The sequence below is a fragment of the Hippocampus guttulatus genome, chromosome 13, assembly GCF_054856545.1.
Source record: "Hippocampus guttulatus isolate MCC_2025c chromosome 13, RoL_Hgut_1.0, whole genome shotgun sequence".
NCBI classification, from domain to species: Eukaryota; Metazoa; Chordata; class Actinopteri; order Syngnathiformes; family Syngnathidae; genus Hippocampus; species Hippocampus guttulatus.
In genome coordinates this window covers 15,169,216-15,184,500 of record NC_141273.1, presented here as the reverse complement: position 1 = coordinate 15,184,500, position 15,285 = coordinate 15,169,216, and the positions used below count along the sequence as shown (strand labels likewise).

At 46.0% G+C, this 15,285-nt stretch overlaps 1 protein-coding gene across 1 annotated transcript in view; it reads right to left on the bottom strand.

Moving 5' to 3' along the window:
- The window catches only part of LOC147196541 (SAM and SH3 domain-containing protein 1-like), a 30,175-nt gene extending 15,069 nt beyond the window's left edge, over positions 1-15,106 (bottom strand). The window contains exon 1 of the mRNA XM_086127215.1: positions 13,787-15,106. Coding sequence (XP_085983341.1) covers positions 13,787-14,248 — 462 coding nt within the window. The 5' untranslated portion in view covers positions 14,249-15,106. The remainder of the gene's footprint in view (positions 1-13,786) is intronic.
- Between the last annotated feature and the right edge of the window lie 179 nt (positions 15,107-15,285).

Genomic DNA, 15,285 nt, shown 5'->3' with positions numbered 1-15,285 from the left:
ACTGCAGCATTTGATACAGTGGATCACAGTATTCTGCTGTCTCGTTTGCAGCACTTGGTGGGCATTGGCGGCAGTGCTCTTGAGTGGTTTAGGTCCTATTTAGCTGACAGAACCTTCTGTGTCAGCCTTGGCTGCTCTGAGTCACGCACTGCTCCCCTGTCATGTGGTGTTCCACAGGGCTCAATTCTGGGGCCTCTGCTGTTCTCGCTGTATCTGCTCCCATTGGGTTCCATCTTAAGGAAGCATGGTATTCCCTTCCACTGCTATGCAGATGACTGCCAGATCTATGTCCCACTGAGCAAGAAAGACGCCTTCTCATCAAGGCCACTCCTATCCTGTCTGGAAGAAATCAAAACCTGGATGGCACAAAATTTCTTGAGATTCAATGAAAAGAAGACAGAGGTGATATTGTTTGGTCCCAGTGGCCCTTGTACATTCCATCCTGTAGACTTGGGCCCCCTGTCTCCTTATCTTAAGTCAACAGTCTCAAACCTGGGCCTTAAACTGGACAGTGATTTCAAACTCGATCGGCAAATTGGTGCCGTTGTTAAATCCAGCTTCTTTCACCTTAGACAGCTGGCCAAAATAAAACCTCTCCTCTCACATGAACACTTTGAGACAGTAATTCATGCTTTTGTCACATCCCGGCTCGATTACTGCAATGCCCTTTACTTTGGAGTCAGCCAGTCCTCCATTAAGCGCCTTCAGCTGGTCCAGAATGCCGCTGCTCGCCACTTGACTGGTACTCGTAAGAGGGAGCACATAACTCCTACTCTGGCATCCCTTCACTAGCTCCCCATTCATTTTAGAGTTATTTTCAAGATCCTCTTATTTGTTTTCAAATCTCTGAATAATCTCGCGCCACCGTACCTCTCTGAGCTCATCCGCCCCTACACACCTGCCCGGCGCCTCAGGTCTGTGGACCAGACTTTATTAGAAGTACCAAGAACTAAACTGAGGCTCAGAGGGGATCGAGCCTTTTCTGTTGCTGGTCCCTCTCTCTGGAATGACCTCCTACTGAACATTCGGCAAGCCTCCTCGCTGCCCATCTTCAAAACCCTCCTCAAAACTCACTTGTATTCTTTGGCATTCGACTCAGCATGACTTAGATTTGTTCTTGGTTTTACTGTTTGGTGCTTTCTACCGCCTTTATTACCGATTTGTCTTACTGTTTATTGTGCATGTTAAATTGCTCCATGTACAGCACTTTGTATGCAGCGATGGCTGTTTGAAAGTGCTCTATAAATACTGTTGACTTGACTTGACTTGACAATATGGGCTCATTTGGGCAAATTTTCAAGGAGGAGTTCATCAAAGCATCTGGAATTCCTCCAAAATGGCCGCTTCAAACCAAAATGTCCAACTTCCTGTTCAAGTTCATGCACGGTACACAGTCACTTTTTGGTGTGTCGTGTTACAATAGACATGCCCACCAAATTTTGTGTTGATTGATGAAACTCGTATCGGGGAAATTATCGGTAAATTTAGTTGATGTGTTCCGCCAGACACATTAGTTGATGTAGGCCAAAGCAAAACTGGTGTAAGGGGCCATCCAGGGGGCGCTATTGAATAAATTTTGGAGGGGTTTCAATTGTCTGATCATTTTGATTAGGTCCCAAAAAATTTCCAAATGATAATAAACGGAGATTCCAGGAGGTTTTTTTGGGGGGGGTTTTCCCATCGGATGTGCTTTGGTAAACAGTGTCGTCCACAAGACAGCTCGGCCCTGACGCTCCCATGAGGCACGTCAGCGCAGGTCAAGGGCGACTGTCCGTCATGAACTATGAGACGATGGAGCCACATAAAAGGGGTGCGAAAACAAGTGCTGGGCGGATTCGGTTGGGGGCGGGGGGGGAAGCCTCGAGTCAATTCACAGCTTGAAAAACAAAAACAGCAGATTTATAGTCAACTTAAAAAATGTACCCGGATCCAGATGATTTTATTTTGTGCAACCACGTGATGAAATAAAATGGAGTTAATTTAACGGACCCCTCCGTGAGTCGTCACCTTACCGTGGTGGAGGGGTTTGTGTGTCCCAATGATCCTAGGAGCTAAGTCGTCTGGGGCTTTATGCCCCTGGCAGGGTCACCCATGGCAAACAGGTTCTAGGTGAGGGGCCAGACAAAGCACGGCTCAAAGACCCCTAATGATGATTACAATAAATGGATCTAAGTTTCCCTTGCCCGGACGCGGGTCACCGGGGCCCCCGTCTGGAGCCAGGCCTGGAGGTGGGGCTTGTTGGCAAGCGCCTGGTGGCCGGGCCTACACCCATGGGGCCCGGCCGGGCACAGCCCGAAGAGGCAACGTGGGTCCCCCTTCCCATGGGCTCACCACCCAGGAGAGGGGCCAAAGGGGTCGGGTGCAATGTGAGCTGGGCGGCAGCCAAAGGCGGGGACCCTGGCGGTCCGATCCTCGGCTGCAGAAGCTAGCTCTTGGGACATGGAATGTCACCTCTCTGGCAGGGAAGGAGCCCGAGCTGGTGTGTGAGGCAGAGAATTTCCGACTGGATATAGTCGGACTTGCCTTCACACACAGCCTGGGTTCTGGTACCAGTTCTCTCGAGAGGGGTTGGACTCTCTTCCACTCTGGAGTTGCTCACGGTGAGAGGCGCAGAGCAGGTGTGGGCATACTCATTGCCCCCCGGCTCAGTGCCTGTACATTGGGGTTCACACCGGTAGACGAGAGGGTTGCCTCCCTCCGCCTTCGGGTGGGTGGACGGGTCCTGACTGTTGTTTGTGCATATGCACCAAACAGCAGCTCAGCATACCCACCCTTTTTGGAGTCCTTGGAGGGTGTGCTGGAGAGTACTCCTGCTGGGGACTCCCTTGTTCTACTGGGGGACTTCAATGCTCACGTGGGCAATGACAGTGAGACCTGGAGGGGCGTGATTGGGAGGAACGGCCCCCCCGATCAGAACTCGAGTGGTGTCTTGTTATTGGACTTCTGTGCTCGTCACGGATTGTCCATAACGAACACCTTGTTCAAGCATAAGGGTGTCCATATGTGCACTTGGCACCAGGACACCCTAGGCCGCAGTTCGATGATCGACTTTGTAGTTGTATCATCGGATTTGCGGCCGCATGTTCTGGACACTCGGGTGAAGAGAGGGGCGGAGCTGTCAACTGATAACCACCTGGTGGTGAGTAGGCTCCGATGGTGGGGGAAGATGCCGGTCCGTCCTGGCAGACCCAAACGTATTGTGAGGGTTTGTTGGGAGCGTCTGGCGGAATCCCCTGTCAGAAGGAGTTTCAACTCCCACCTCCGACAGAGCTTTTCCCATGTTTCGGGAGAGGCGGGGGACATTGAGCCCGAGTGGACCATGTTCCGTGCCTCTATTGTTGAAGCTGCCAATCTGAGTTGTGGCCGTAAGGTGGTTGATGCCTGTCGTGGCGGCAACCCCCGTACTCGCTGGTGGACACCAGCAGTAAGGGATGCCGTCAAGCTGAAGAAGGAGTCCTATCGAGCCTTTATGGCCCGTGGGACCCCAGAGGCAGCTGACGGGTATCGACTGGCCAAGCGGATCGCAGCTTCGGTGGTCGCCGAGGCAAAAACCCGAGCGTGGGAAGAGTTCAGTGAGGGCATGGAAGCCGACTTCCGGACGGCTTCGAGGAAATTCTGGTCCACCATCCGATGTCTCAGGAGGGGGAAGCAGTGCACCACTAACACTGTGTACAGTGGGGATGGGGCGCTGCTGACTTCGACTCAGGACGTTGTGAACCGGTGGGCAGAGTACTTCGAAGACCTCCTCAACTCCACCAACACGCCTTCCTTGGAGGAAGCAGAGTCTGAGGACCCTGAGGTGGGCTCTCCTATCTCTGTGGTTGAAGTCACCGATGTGGTTAAAAAGCTCCTCGGTGGCAAGGCCCCAGGGGTGGATGAGATCCGCCCGGAGTTCCTCAAGGCTCTGGATGTTGTGGGGCTGTCCTGGTTGACACGCCTCTGCAACATCGCGTGGTCAACAGGGAGAGTGCCTCTGGATTGGCAGACCGGGGTGGTAGTCCCTCTTTTTAAAAAGGGGGACCGGAGGGTGTGTTCCAACTACAGAGGGATCACACTCCTCAGCCTCCCTGGTAAGGTCTATTCAGGGGTGCTGGAGAGGAGGGTCCGTCAGGAAGTCGAGCCTCAGATTGAGGAGGAGCAGTGTGGTTTTCGTCCCGGCCGTGGAACAGTGGACCAGCTCTACACCCTTAGCAGGGTCCTCGAGGGTATGTGGGAATTCGCCCAACCAGTCTACATGTGTTTTGTGGACTTGGAGAAGGCGTTTGACCGTGTCCCTCGGGGAGTTCTGTGGGGGGTGCTTCGTGGGTATGGGGTACCGAACCCCTTGATACGGGCTGTTCGGTCACTATACCACCGATGTCAGAGTTTGGTTCGCATTGCCGGCAGTAAGTCGGAATCGTTTCCAGTGGGGGTAGGACTCCGCCAAGGCTGCCCTTTGTCGCCGATTCTGTTCATAACCTTTATGGACAGAATTTCTAGGCGCAGCCGAAGCGTTGAGGGGGTCCGTTTTGGGGGCCTCAGTATTGCATCCCTGCTTTTTGCAGATGATGTGGTGCTGTTGGCTCCTTCAAACAGGGCTCTCCAACTCTCACTGGAGCGTTTCGCAGCCGAGTGTGAAGCGGTTGGGATGAAGATCAGCACCTCCAAATCTGAAACCATGGTCCTCAGTCGGAAAAGGGTGGAGTGCCCCCTCCGGGTCGGGGAGGAGATCTTGCCCCAAGTGGAGGAGTTCAAGTATCTTGGGGTCTTGTTCACGAGTGGGGGCGGGAGGGAGCGGGAGATCGACAGGCGGATCGGTGCAGCGTCTGCTGTGATGCGGACGTTGTATCGGTCTGTCGTGGTGAAGAAGGAGCTGAGCCAAAGGGCGAAGCTCTCAACTTACCGGTCGATCTACGTTCCAACCCTCATCTATGGTCACGAGCTATGGGTCGTGACCGAAAGAACGAGATCCCGGTTACAAGCGGCCGAAATGAGTTTTCTCCGCAAGGTGTCCGGGCTCTCCCTTAGAGATAAGGTGAGAAGCTCGGTCATCCGAGAGGGGCTCAGAGTCGAGCCGCTTCTCCTCCACATCGAGAGGAGCCAGATGAGGTGGCTCGGGCATCTGATTCGGATGCCTCCTGAGCGCCTCCCTGGTGAGGTGTTCCGGGCATGTCCCACCGGGAGGAGACTCCGAGGAAGACCCAGGACACGCTGGAGAGACTATGTCACCCAGCTGGCCTGGGAACGTCTCGGGATCCCCCGGGGAGAGCTGGAGGAAGTAGCTCGGGAGAGGGAAGTCTGGGCTTCCCTGCTAAAGCTGTTGCCCCCGCGACCCGGCCCCGGATAAGCGGTAGATGATGGATGGATGGATGGATGGATGGATGGATGGATGGATGGATGGATGGATGGATGGATGGATGGATGGATGGATGGATGGATGGATGGATGGATAATTTAACGGACCATGTTTTTCAGTGTGGCACCATTTGTAAGAAGGGAGTTTCAATCGGGGCACAAAAAAATTCCATTCAAAAGATTCGTTGGTTTGAATGAGCTGTTCTAGCACCATCTACTGCTCCCCCCCCCCCAACCACAATTAAAAACAGAAAAAAATAAGAACATTCTAAATGCTTACTACACAAATGATCATGTGACAAACTTGAACTTGCTACGCTTTCAATATGGTGGACTATAACGAATTATATAGTGAATGGGGGTGATTTGGAATAAAGCCAAAGAGATTTTTTCCACTTTAGGTTGTCATATCCAGCATTTCATTCCCTACTGGGAGATCCTTATCCGCGAACACTGCGCTCATGTGCCACAACAAACCAAGACGAGAGGTACTGGTTAGTGGGAACATGCGTTTCCTGACAACCTCGAAGGTCCCAGCAGAGCAAGCCACTTCCAGCATCCAAACAGATTACCCTCTCGGTTATTCCATCTATGGTGTGCTTCCTGGTGTGCGCCGTCGATCAACGTTACCGCGACGGAGGCCATTAATGGATGTTAACCGCAGCGAAGCCAAGCATTCGCTGATATCATAACTATTGCATGAGGCTCTGGTTAGGCTTTTTGCCTTACGACCTCTCGCAGTCGCTCTTTGACGCTCCTCACTTGCTCGGTTGTACCTCTACATATCAGCAGACATGGTGATCAAAATTTAGAGTCACCCATCTGTCTAATACAGTACTTCTCAAACTAGGCTCCAACATGTGCGCCAAGTGAAATTCGCGTTCTAGAAATACCCTATTTCAATATCCTCTAAGCATGTTTTTATCGCATTTACAGCACTTGATTTTTTTAAGGTCTTCAAAACACACTTTTAAAATAATACAAAAACATTTAAACACATCATACACAGAGAGAGCAAGCGCAACGGATAACAAAAATAACGTACAGTCAAACAGTGTATCGACCCCTCAAAGTATTTACGGTAATTAAATCCCGATTTTCCAAACCAACAAACTTAATTTATCACCTCACAGTATATATCAATAACCATGCCCAAAGATGTATATTATAAAACGAAACTACACTTTCTGTAGATACAAAAAGCAGGATTACAGTGAGTGGATGCCATTCAACAATTTCCAACAAAAACCAGTCTGTGTTGAAATACAGTACTCCATTTCTTTGTTCAATCAAATTTACAAACTATCCTCTAGTGGTCGACAGTGGAATTACACCCAATATAAATCAGAGTAACACCAAAGTGTGAGTTACCTGTACATGGGTGAGGTAGTCACCCTATGAACGACACTCCATTGTAAACAGAGGACATCCTATTCTGATTCATCAAACAGATGGCAGTGGAGATTTTCAATCTATGTGCACACCGAAGCTCAGGATTCCCAAAGGACGATTAACCACAGAAGCAATTTGCTCCACTTATGAGGGAAATCGATGCACATAAATTTTTGGGTGTGATTTTCCAAAGCACCAATGAGAAGCAAGTGAAGTTTGTGATGATATATTGTTGGATTGCGAGCTAACACCTGCTTTAAAATTAATTCATTCCATTATGTATTGTTAAGAGCATACAGTACATGCCTGATTTAATGCAGTTGAAGCAAGATACATTATTAAAGCTGCCGTGATATTTCGATACGATGAGAAGCCGCTCGCAACTGATGATAAATACTGTATCTTGGCCAAGCAATGGCGCGTCTTGAAAAATTCTCTAACTAATCTGAAGGAAAAAAAAACCCACACATAGACACGTTGTGGTTATTCAGTTCCTATCATTATCTAATTCAGCATTTTTTGTGAGGCACTTCACATTAGCAAGGCTATGGGAAACTGTTTTGAACATCTGTCCAGTGAATGTTTTCTCTTCACAGCATGAGCGCTAAGTTCATAAAGGAGGGGAATTATTTTCTGTGCTTTTCTGAGAACTTTCTTTCCGTTGTATATCATTCATAGTCATATTTTTTAATGATTAGTTTACACATTTCAAACTGATACTTTTTTCTTTTCAGGCTAATGCTAACCTAGGCAACGATTAGCACCCTGTGATGCTAATAAGAGGGCATACCTTGGTTAGACATGTCCCAATCGCCAACAATTTTGTCCACAAGTGTAAGGAAAGGTGTTAAATCAGTATTTCTACTTTTATACGTCAACGTTTACACAAGTATGTGTATTTCCGCTCCAGTACAGAGTGGAAGCACTAGCAACAGATGCAAACTGGAGCCCTTCACAATACAGAGTGGAAGCACTAGCAACAGATGCAAACTGGAGCCCTTCACAATACATTAAATAGTGCACGCCCACGAGGTGTCTCGTTTCACTTCTTTCTAGCCAGCCAGTCAGTTGTTCATAAATATTTCCTAATTAGCAGCTTCAAGGTACAGTAAATGCTTCGACACACGATTGCTCCCAAATAAGGTGTGGAGTGTACATTTGAGAATTGACATGGTCGGTGAAGCCGAAAACAACACTTGAAACGTCCTCTGGGCTTCATTTCGCAGAAACGGCGGAGAAGGAAGAACAGGACCGATGCAGATCACGCTTTCATATCAAGGTGTAGATGTTCAGTGTGCACGTGAGGTGATTTCATTGCTTCAACTATCATTGCCCATCTCAATGGGATACTGAGCTCCAGTGGCGGGTGCGGCTTTCGGGACCTGGGCCTTCAGTGGGGCCTTAAAGTAAAGTAACTAATCCAATGCGGAATACAAGGGCTACAGAAAAGAAAACACACAGTGGGGGAAGTCAATAAGATAAAAAATCCAGATGGAACATTTACGTCCAAGTCAAAAAATACATCTCTCAAACCACATGGGTGTCTTTTGACTTCAATGCCGATGTAATAAAATGTGTCTCTCTTTGGATAAATCAATCTGGAAAATAAAATGAACTCGAAGAACGTCTTTCTTACTGACGCCAGTGCAGCCGATTTTAACGTTAGCCACCATATGAATGATGGTGATGAAATGCCATGGAAATTTTAGTGCGCAAACATATCTTCAGTATTACCATGATATTGCTAAAATAATGAAACATCGAGGGGACGAGTCAAAACATTAGATAGACTGGCACCAAAGCAAAGAGGCTCAAAAGGTTACAAAAATGTGTGCAAAGGCAAAAATGTTAAAAACGCACAAATTGAGAGGAAATATTTTTAAAAAACAAGACAAAAGATAAAGACATACAAATACACAATTTTAGACCAAAATATGGCTGAAATATTTTTTTAAAAAATCATACACTACGAATGCGCAAATATTTTTTGAAAAAATATTACACAAGCATTTCTAGGTCAAACTTAAACAACTGAAAATTAAAAATATCACAAACCTAATATGCAACAGAGGGTGACTTGTATGCCAGCTAACTTCTATGCCAGTTAAGAACGTTAATTCCGCTTGACTTTCAACACTAAGCTGTGCGACGGCGACTCCAAATTGAGAAAAAGCTCAAGTTCCAGTCATAATGCAGTGACTGCGACGAGACGGCTGATACATTTTAACAACACTGTGTGGCACATTAACAAAAAAACATCAGAGGATCATCACTTGGGACACAAATAGCTGCAGTCTGCCTGCAGCGCGCGCGCGCGCACACACACACACACACACACCATTTCTGCGATCACTACTCAACTCATGTGATGTGTTCATACATTCTAAGAATTAGTAATAGGGCTCCAAGGATATAAAAAGTCGAACCATCCCTGATTGAATGCCAGCTTTCTTGTGATGTAAAAAAAGTCAAATAAAAAAGAAACCGAGATAATATAATAATACATTTTATTTATAAGCGCCTTTCAAGACACCCAAGGACACTTTACATTAACAAAAAACACAAAACAATACGGGTTGAGCAGCGGCAGCCAAAACGCGCCAGCGTTCACTCAACCCGGAAGTCAGAAAAGGCTTACAGCAAATTTGACTGTATTTGTCCAAACAAATAGTAGAGTCCTCAGGGGCTGCCATCCTGCCTGTTTTCCAGCTCTCCCGGCTGCAACACACCTGATTCAGATGATGGCTCATCAACCAGCTCTGAAGCAGCATTAGAAGGACCCTGATTATTTGAATCAGGTGTGTTGCTCCCGAGAGGTAGACGCCTTTATAACTTCTCTCACCAAAAATACAACCTACGAGCAGGACACCTCAATTGGGAAAAAAATATATATATTTTCAAGAGGGGAACTCTTTTGTGATTGCGTATAACACCGGCGATGACTGTATCACACTTTGACAATGCCTGTGTACAGTGTTTTAGAGACCTTTTCACATTTTAATCTTCATCGTAGCATAACGGCGGAAAATCGCACTTAGAAGCACACATCTAGATTTGAAACCAAGCATGGAAAAAATCCCTTTAATTACAAAGACCTCTACGCAAATGGCAAATATTCAGTTGGCTGATGTGATACTAGACTAGAGTGGATATAAAAAAAATTTAAAAAAGAGACGTCTAACACCCCGTTTCTGACTCTGCAAAATAGAGGGAAGCAAAGCTGTCGTAGATCGTTGGGGTCATACTTTATTTGTATGTAGCGTATGACAGTCTGGTAACCAGAAGCTGAGCTGTACTGTAGACGTTACACTTCCTGTCCCTAATGTGTTGTGTGGGGACTCACGACGCCATTCTACCCATACCAAAAATTATATAGTCAAAATGACTGTCTTACACGTTTTTTTTTTCAATTATATGTGTTCACTTTGTGTTTCTGTTATTTAGTTTGTGATTAAACATCCAGTGGGTCACATTGACATATTTTAAAAATCCCCCAAAATAATTAATTAATTAGTTAATTAATTAATAATATTTTCCATGAAACTGTAACAAAGACACCATGAGTTGTCGTTACATTGACAAAGAGGAGAAATTGTAGAGACCAAACATAAGGAAGATGTAAACAAGGTCTTGAAAAGAACATGGCCCGCTAATGCTAAACGCTGAGCCCCTCGTGATCCCGAAAACACAAATGGTTGAACATTGGAAGCCGCACCAAATCGGATCGATGCTGTAAATTGTCATGACAGCACACTGAACGATTACTAATAGATAAACCATCGTTAAGCTCGTGATTGATTTCAATGATGCATGTTGTTAAATGGAGGGAAAAAGGCAGATCTTCGCTTGAACTGCTCCCTTCATTGCGACGCTCAATATTTTACGAGCATGACTAAGGGTTAGTTCGGGATATATTTAGCTGCAGCAAAAGCAACCGTTTTGTTTGCCGACTTATTTCAGTTGTTGAAAAATCCAGAAATTTGGATGTTTAACGGTGTTGTAATTGTTTGGGGGTTAACCATTGTAGTCGCGTTTTATTACGTTTTGAATTTAGTTTACAGTTTGTTTTAATTAGGTTTTTTTGCGCAACTTTGTAAGGTTTTCATTTTAGTTTTTACAGTTGTTTTATTGTATCATTTTAGTATTGTGTAATACAGTCAACTACAATTCTCAAACAACTTTTTGACCGTACGTATGTACGTGAATAGCAAAATAAATACATTTAAAATGAACCCCGAAAGCTCATTTGTTGAACCCGCAGTTGAGTTGGGGGGGTCAATGAAAGGCCAAAAGGATTACACCAAAGCCACTTTTCCATTTTTGTCGCGTAAATGTGCCATGACATGATCCCCCGCCAGTCACGCTTGACCTTTTTATGGCCCCACTGACGTCACGTACTGTAAAAACGGTACGCTATCAGCCCCAACCCCCGGCTGTGCGGTCTTCCTCGACTCGGATATGACTTGTGTCCATTCGAGTGAGCTCTGGCAGCCAGTACGATACCTGACCTTCAGGGGTGGGCCCTGGAGATCCTATGGGGGGAGGGGAGGCGACGAAAAGGGGGCGTGGATCATACTCCAACAATGTGCTGATGTACAGTACTGTTTCTTTCGACCTACTTTAGCATCGTCTTACTTCTGAAGGCGGCGGAAAAACCCTTCCTCACTGAAAAAAAAAAATCCACACGAGAACTCGGGCTGAACAATTTTGAAAAATAATCTCATTGCGATTTCATTGTTCCCTTGTGGCCATTCGGTTGGAGAGGTACCCATACGGGTTACGAGACACTATGTGGTGACCACTTTTTCACTTGCGACATCGGTTTAATGGCCGAGAGCTTTTAGCCTCTTTTCGTCAATCGGAGTGAAATATTGTGCAATTATGTTAGCTGTTAGAAAGACTGAATGTCCTTACGTTGGGGTTTTTGTGGCGACAAAAACGTGCTGTTGACTCCTTTCACACTACCTGTCAGAGTCATTTTTTTTCCTGGATTTTTTTTTCCATGTTACTGTTCTGTGGGAAAGTTATCAATTCGGACCATATCTTTGTACTTTGCTCACCATGCATACCACCACTCGCACTCTCCAGTCCAACAGACCTCTTGGTTCCCAAAGCGGACACACACACACACACACAAGTAACATTGAACCTTTAACCCGTTTTATGCCTTTTTTACAGAGGGCTGGACAAAATACAGTGTTTCCCTGAGAGGAAAGTGCTCCTCCAGAAGTTCTCCTGAATTATTTGCATTTTAGATCATGAAATACTTAAAAGAGGAAGATCTGAAATGAAAAGCAGAAGTTATCCAGCCTGCTAACAGGGGACAATATGAAGAGTAACAAATATGGGTCAGGGATTACGGGGCTGGGCTTTACATTCGACATACTTGGTGGATGTAATGCGTTCGGTAGCAGCTGTTGCTTGTGCCATTACAAGCAAATACCGTCTATTAGAGGCCAATTAATGGTGATTTTGTTGAGGGCGATGGCGATTCTGATATTTGGCAGAAAAAAGAATTCAGACAACCTATTCATTGGACGATTATTGAAAAACAAATGAAGAAAATAACTTCCATTTTGTCCGTTACTGCTTATAACAACAAAGATGTGAATTGAGCGATATAAATAACTGCTTTGCCTGACTGAACGGCATTTATTGTTCCATGAGAAAATATTAGATCGGCATTTAGTTGGCAAAACTCTGGCGAGCTAATATAATCAGTTGCGCCTTCATGTATATGGACCATTCAGAAATACTTTTATGAAAAATTTTGTCCCCACATTTACATCACAATATATACCATCCATTACCATGAAGTGATTGAAATCTTTTTTTCAATGATGTGAATTTTAGGCCACGTCGTCCAGCCCTACTTGGGAACTGTTTTAAAGAGCAAAAATAATGCATGATAACGCACGCCACCTTTAAGCACATTAACAAAGGACAGCATCAAAGCAATTGGTCCTCATTGTGATGCGGACGCAAAGGCTTTCTCTTTTTCAACTTCCTTTCCTCCCTGCTCAGCCTCATGAAAAGCGTGAGGGTGAAGAAAAAAAAAAAAGAAAAAACGTTGAGAATGTTCATCGTGTTGCAAAGGACGGCGGGACAAGCCCGAGCCAGCAGGGTTCCTCTCACAGCCAACCGGTTTCAATGGAGCGCTGGCGACAGGAAAGCCCTGCCAGGCAGCTGACAGCTGTCTCTGCTTTTGTCTGTTTTGTCCGAGAAGCGTTTCAACTCATCTCAATGGACGTGTTTTGCTCCAAAGCGGCCCCAGCATTGGGGACCATTACGTCGTAGAAAGCGACATCAAATGAAGGAGGACTGGAGTGTTTGCAGATGCTTTTGGCACCCCCCACCCCCAACAAAAATACAACTTTAACGTAAGATTAATGGATAATTAAATGGACGGATGGATGGACAGATATAAATAGATAGATTGATAGATGGGTGGATTTATTGATTGATTGATTGTTTGATTGATTATTGAAGGCGACGTGAAACAATTGCCGTTTTCGAACTGTCCCTGACGGCAACACCTCACATAGCTCGATAGCCAGACAGAAAGATTCATAATTCTAAAGTAAAGTACATTTGCCTGCTAACAAACGTATTATTGATAAAGCTGCCACAATGTCGCGCCAACTAGTGCCAAGGGGAGGATTTATTCAATGCTGCTATTGAATAAATCACTTTCTTTGCCTTAAGTATCGATGGCCGGTATCCACAGCCTCCACACGAAGCCAATGCCTAAAAATAAACCTGCTATCAGCCCGAATCAGATACTCGCCCATCCCTAAAATAAACCTCACTATTCACACAAAAAGTATTGTTTTAAGACTGTAACTTTTTATTTATTTATTTTTACAACTTCCCGCCAAAATTTGACTTTTTAGGTGGAGGGGGAACAACTCTTGGTGCAACAATATGACCTGATTTTCAAAAAATATAATTTGATTCTTAAAAACTACAACTTGATTCTTGTTTTTCCAAAAAAAAAAAATCTCAAAAATTTGATATCACATAAAAAAAACCTTCAACATTTTGACACAAGTGATCTTACCTTACGGCTGTATGGCGCTTCTCTGAGGTCGATCCCATCTTTGGCCAGTTTATCCCGTATGAGGACCTTGAGTTTAAGTTTAGGGTAGGTGACAAAGTCGTTACAATCCGTCAATCTCGGGTCGTGCTTTCCGGGACAAGATGGGCGGTGGGTCCCGCCGACTCGGTTCTCTGTCCCGCCCAAGTTCTTGATCCTTTCCTGGTTCTGCATCTCCTGGCGGGGTTCCAGGGTGAAGTAGTAACCCGGTGCTTTCCTGCCATCGGAGTCCCTCAGCTGCCGCACGGCATCCAGGAGCCGGTGGCGGTGGTACTCCAAGCGGACCCCAATGGCATCAAGGTCCGGTCCGCCGATCTGCTTGCAGACCTCCAGGTCATCATAGCCATTATCCAGGAAGGCCTCCACGTACTGGACCATGTGGAGCCGGGAGAGCCACTCCAGCACCAGGTTGGGGCCTTGGCTCATCCTGGCTATGTGAGGTGCACCTAGCCCACTACTTCACCTCCAACATCATCACCAACAGAGATGGCGCAACACTAGGGTTAGGGGGGGGGGGGGGTGCTATCGCCCCGTCAGAAATCGGTGCACCCCCCAGTTAAGCGCCTCCAGCATTTCCTTTGATAATTTAAATATATATTCATAAATTATTTTCTCAGTTCCAAGTCCTACTTTGTATAAAAAGGCATTAAACATGCAAGTGGGCAGAAGACCTTTCGGGCCAGTTAAAAGAATCCTGGAACAATGTCCATCTATCAGAATGTAGTTGACGCCGATCTGTAAAAACTCTCGTTATCACCTAATTTGGATCTCTCAAGGGAGCAAAAGTAGAATCTGCTTCGAACCTGAGCCCGGCGTTCTCAAAACCAAGTCAGACTTCTCAACGTCGGTCACTTCTTGGGATAGGCGACTACCTTCGGTCGGTCTGAGTCTCGTGAGGAACCGCGGAGATTTTTGGACAAACCTCGGCTCGGCAAGTTAACCGGCAGCTAAATTTAACACGGGACAGGGTGACAAGGTGTCTTTAGAAACGTCCTGACCATCGGCTTTAAGATTTTTAGCGGGCGTGGGGCGACGTCAAAATAATGCGGTCCATATTTTTTTATCATCCTTTAAGTATAGAAATATAGAGGCAGTCACGACGCGCCGCCGGTTATAATAACGGATCAGGAGCGAGAACGAAACAAGACAAAACGACGGTTTTAAACTTAACTGCACCCCTCCAGGGGAACTCCTCGTGTCAACTTTGCTTGCTCCTCTCCCTCCGCCGCGGTCACCGTGAGAGAATGACGACGACTACGATGATGATGCAGCTGCTCTGGTTCTTTTGGCGGTGTTTTACCCAGCCGGATGAACGATGAGGTGAGATTGCTTTTGGCGCCTCTTACAGAGCATTCTGGGAACTGTAGGCCAATGGCGTTCAATAGTTTGAAAACGTTAACTATATATACATTTAAAAATTGAACAAAGCAACTTGTGTTCTAAAAATAAATTATACACCAAAA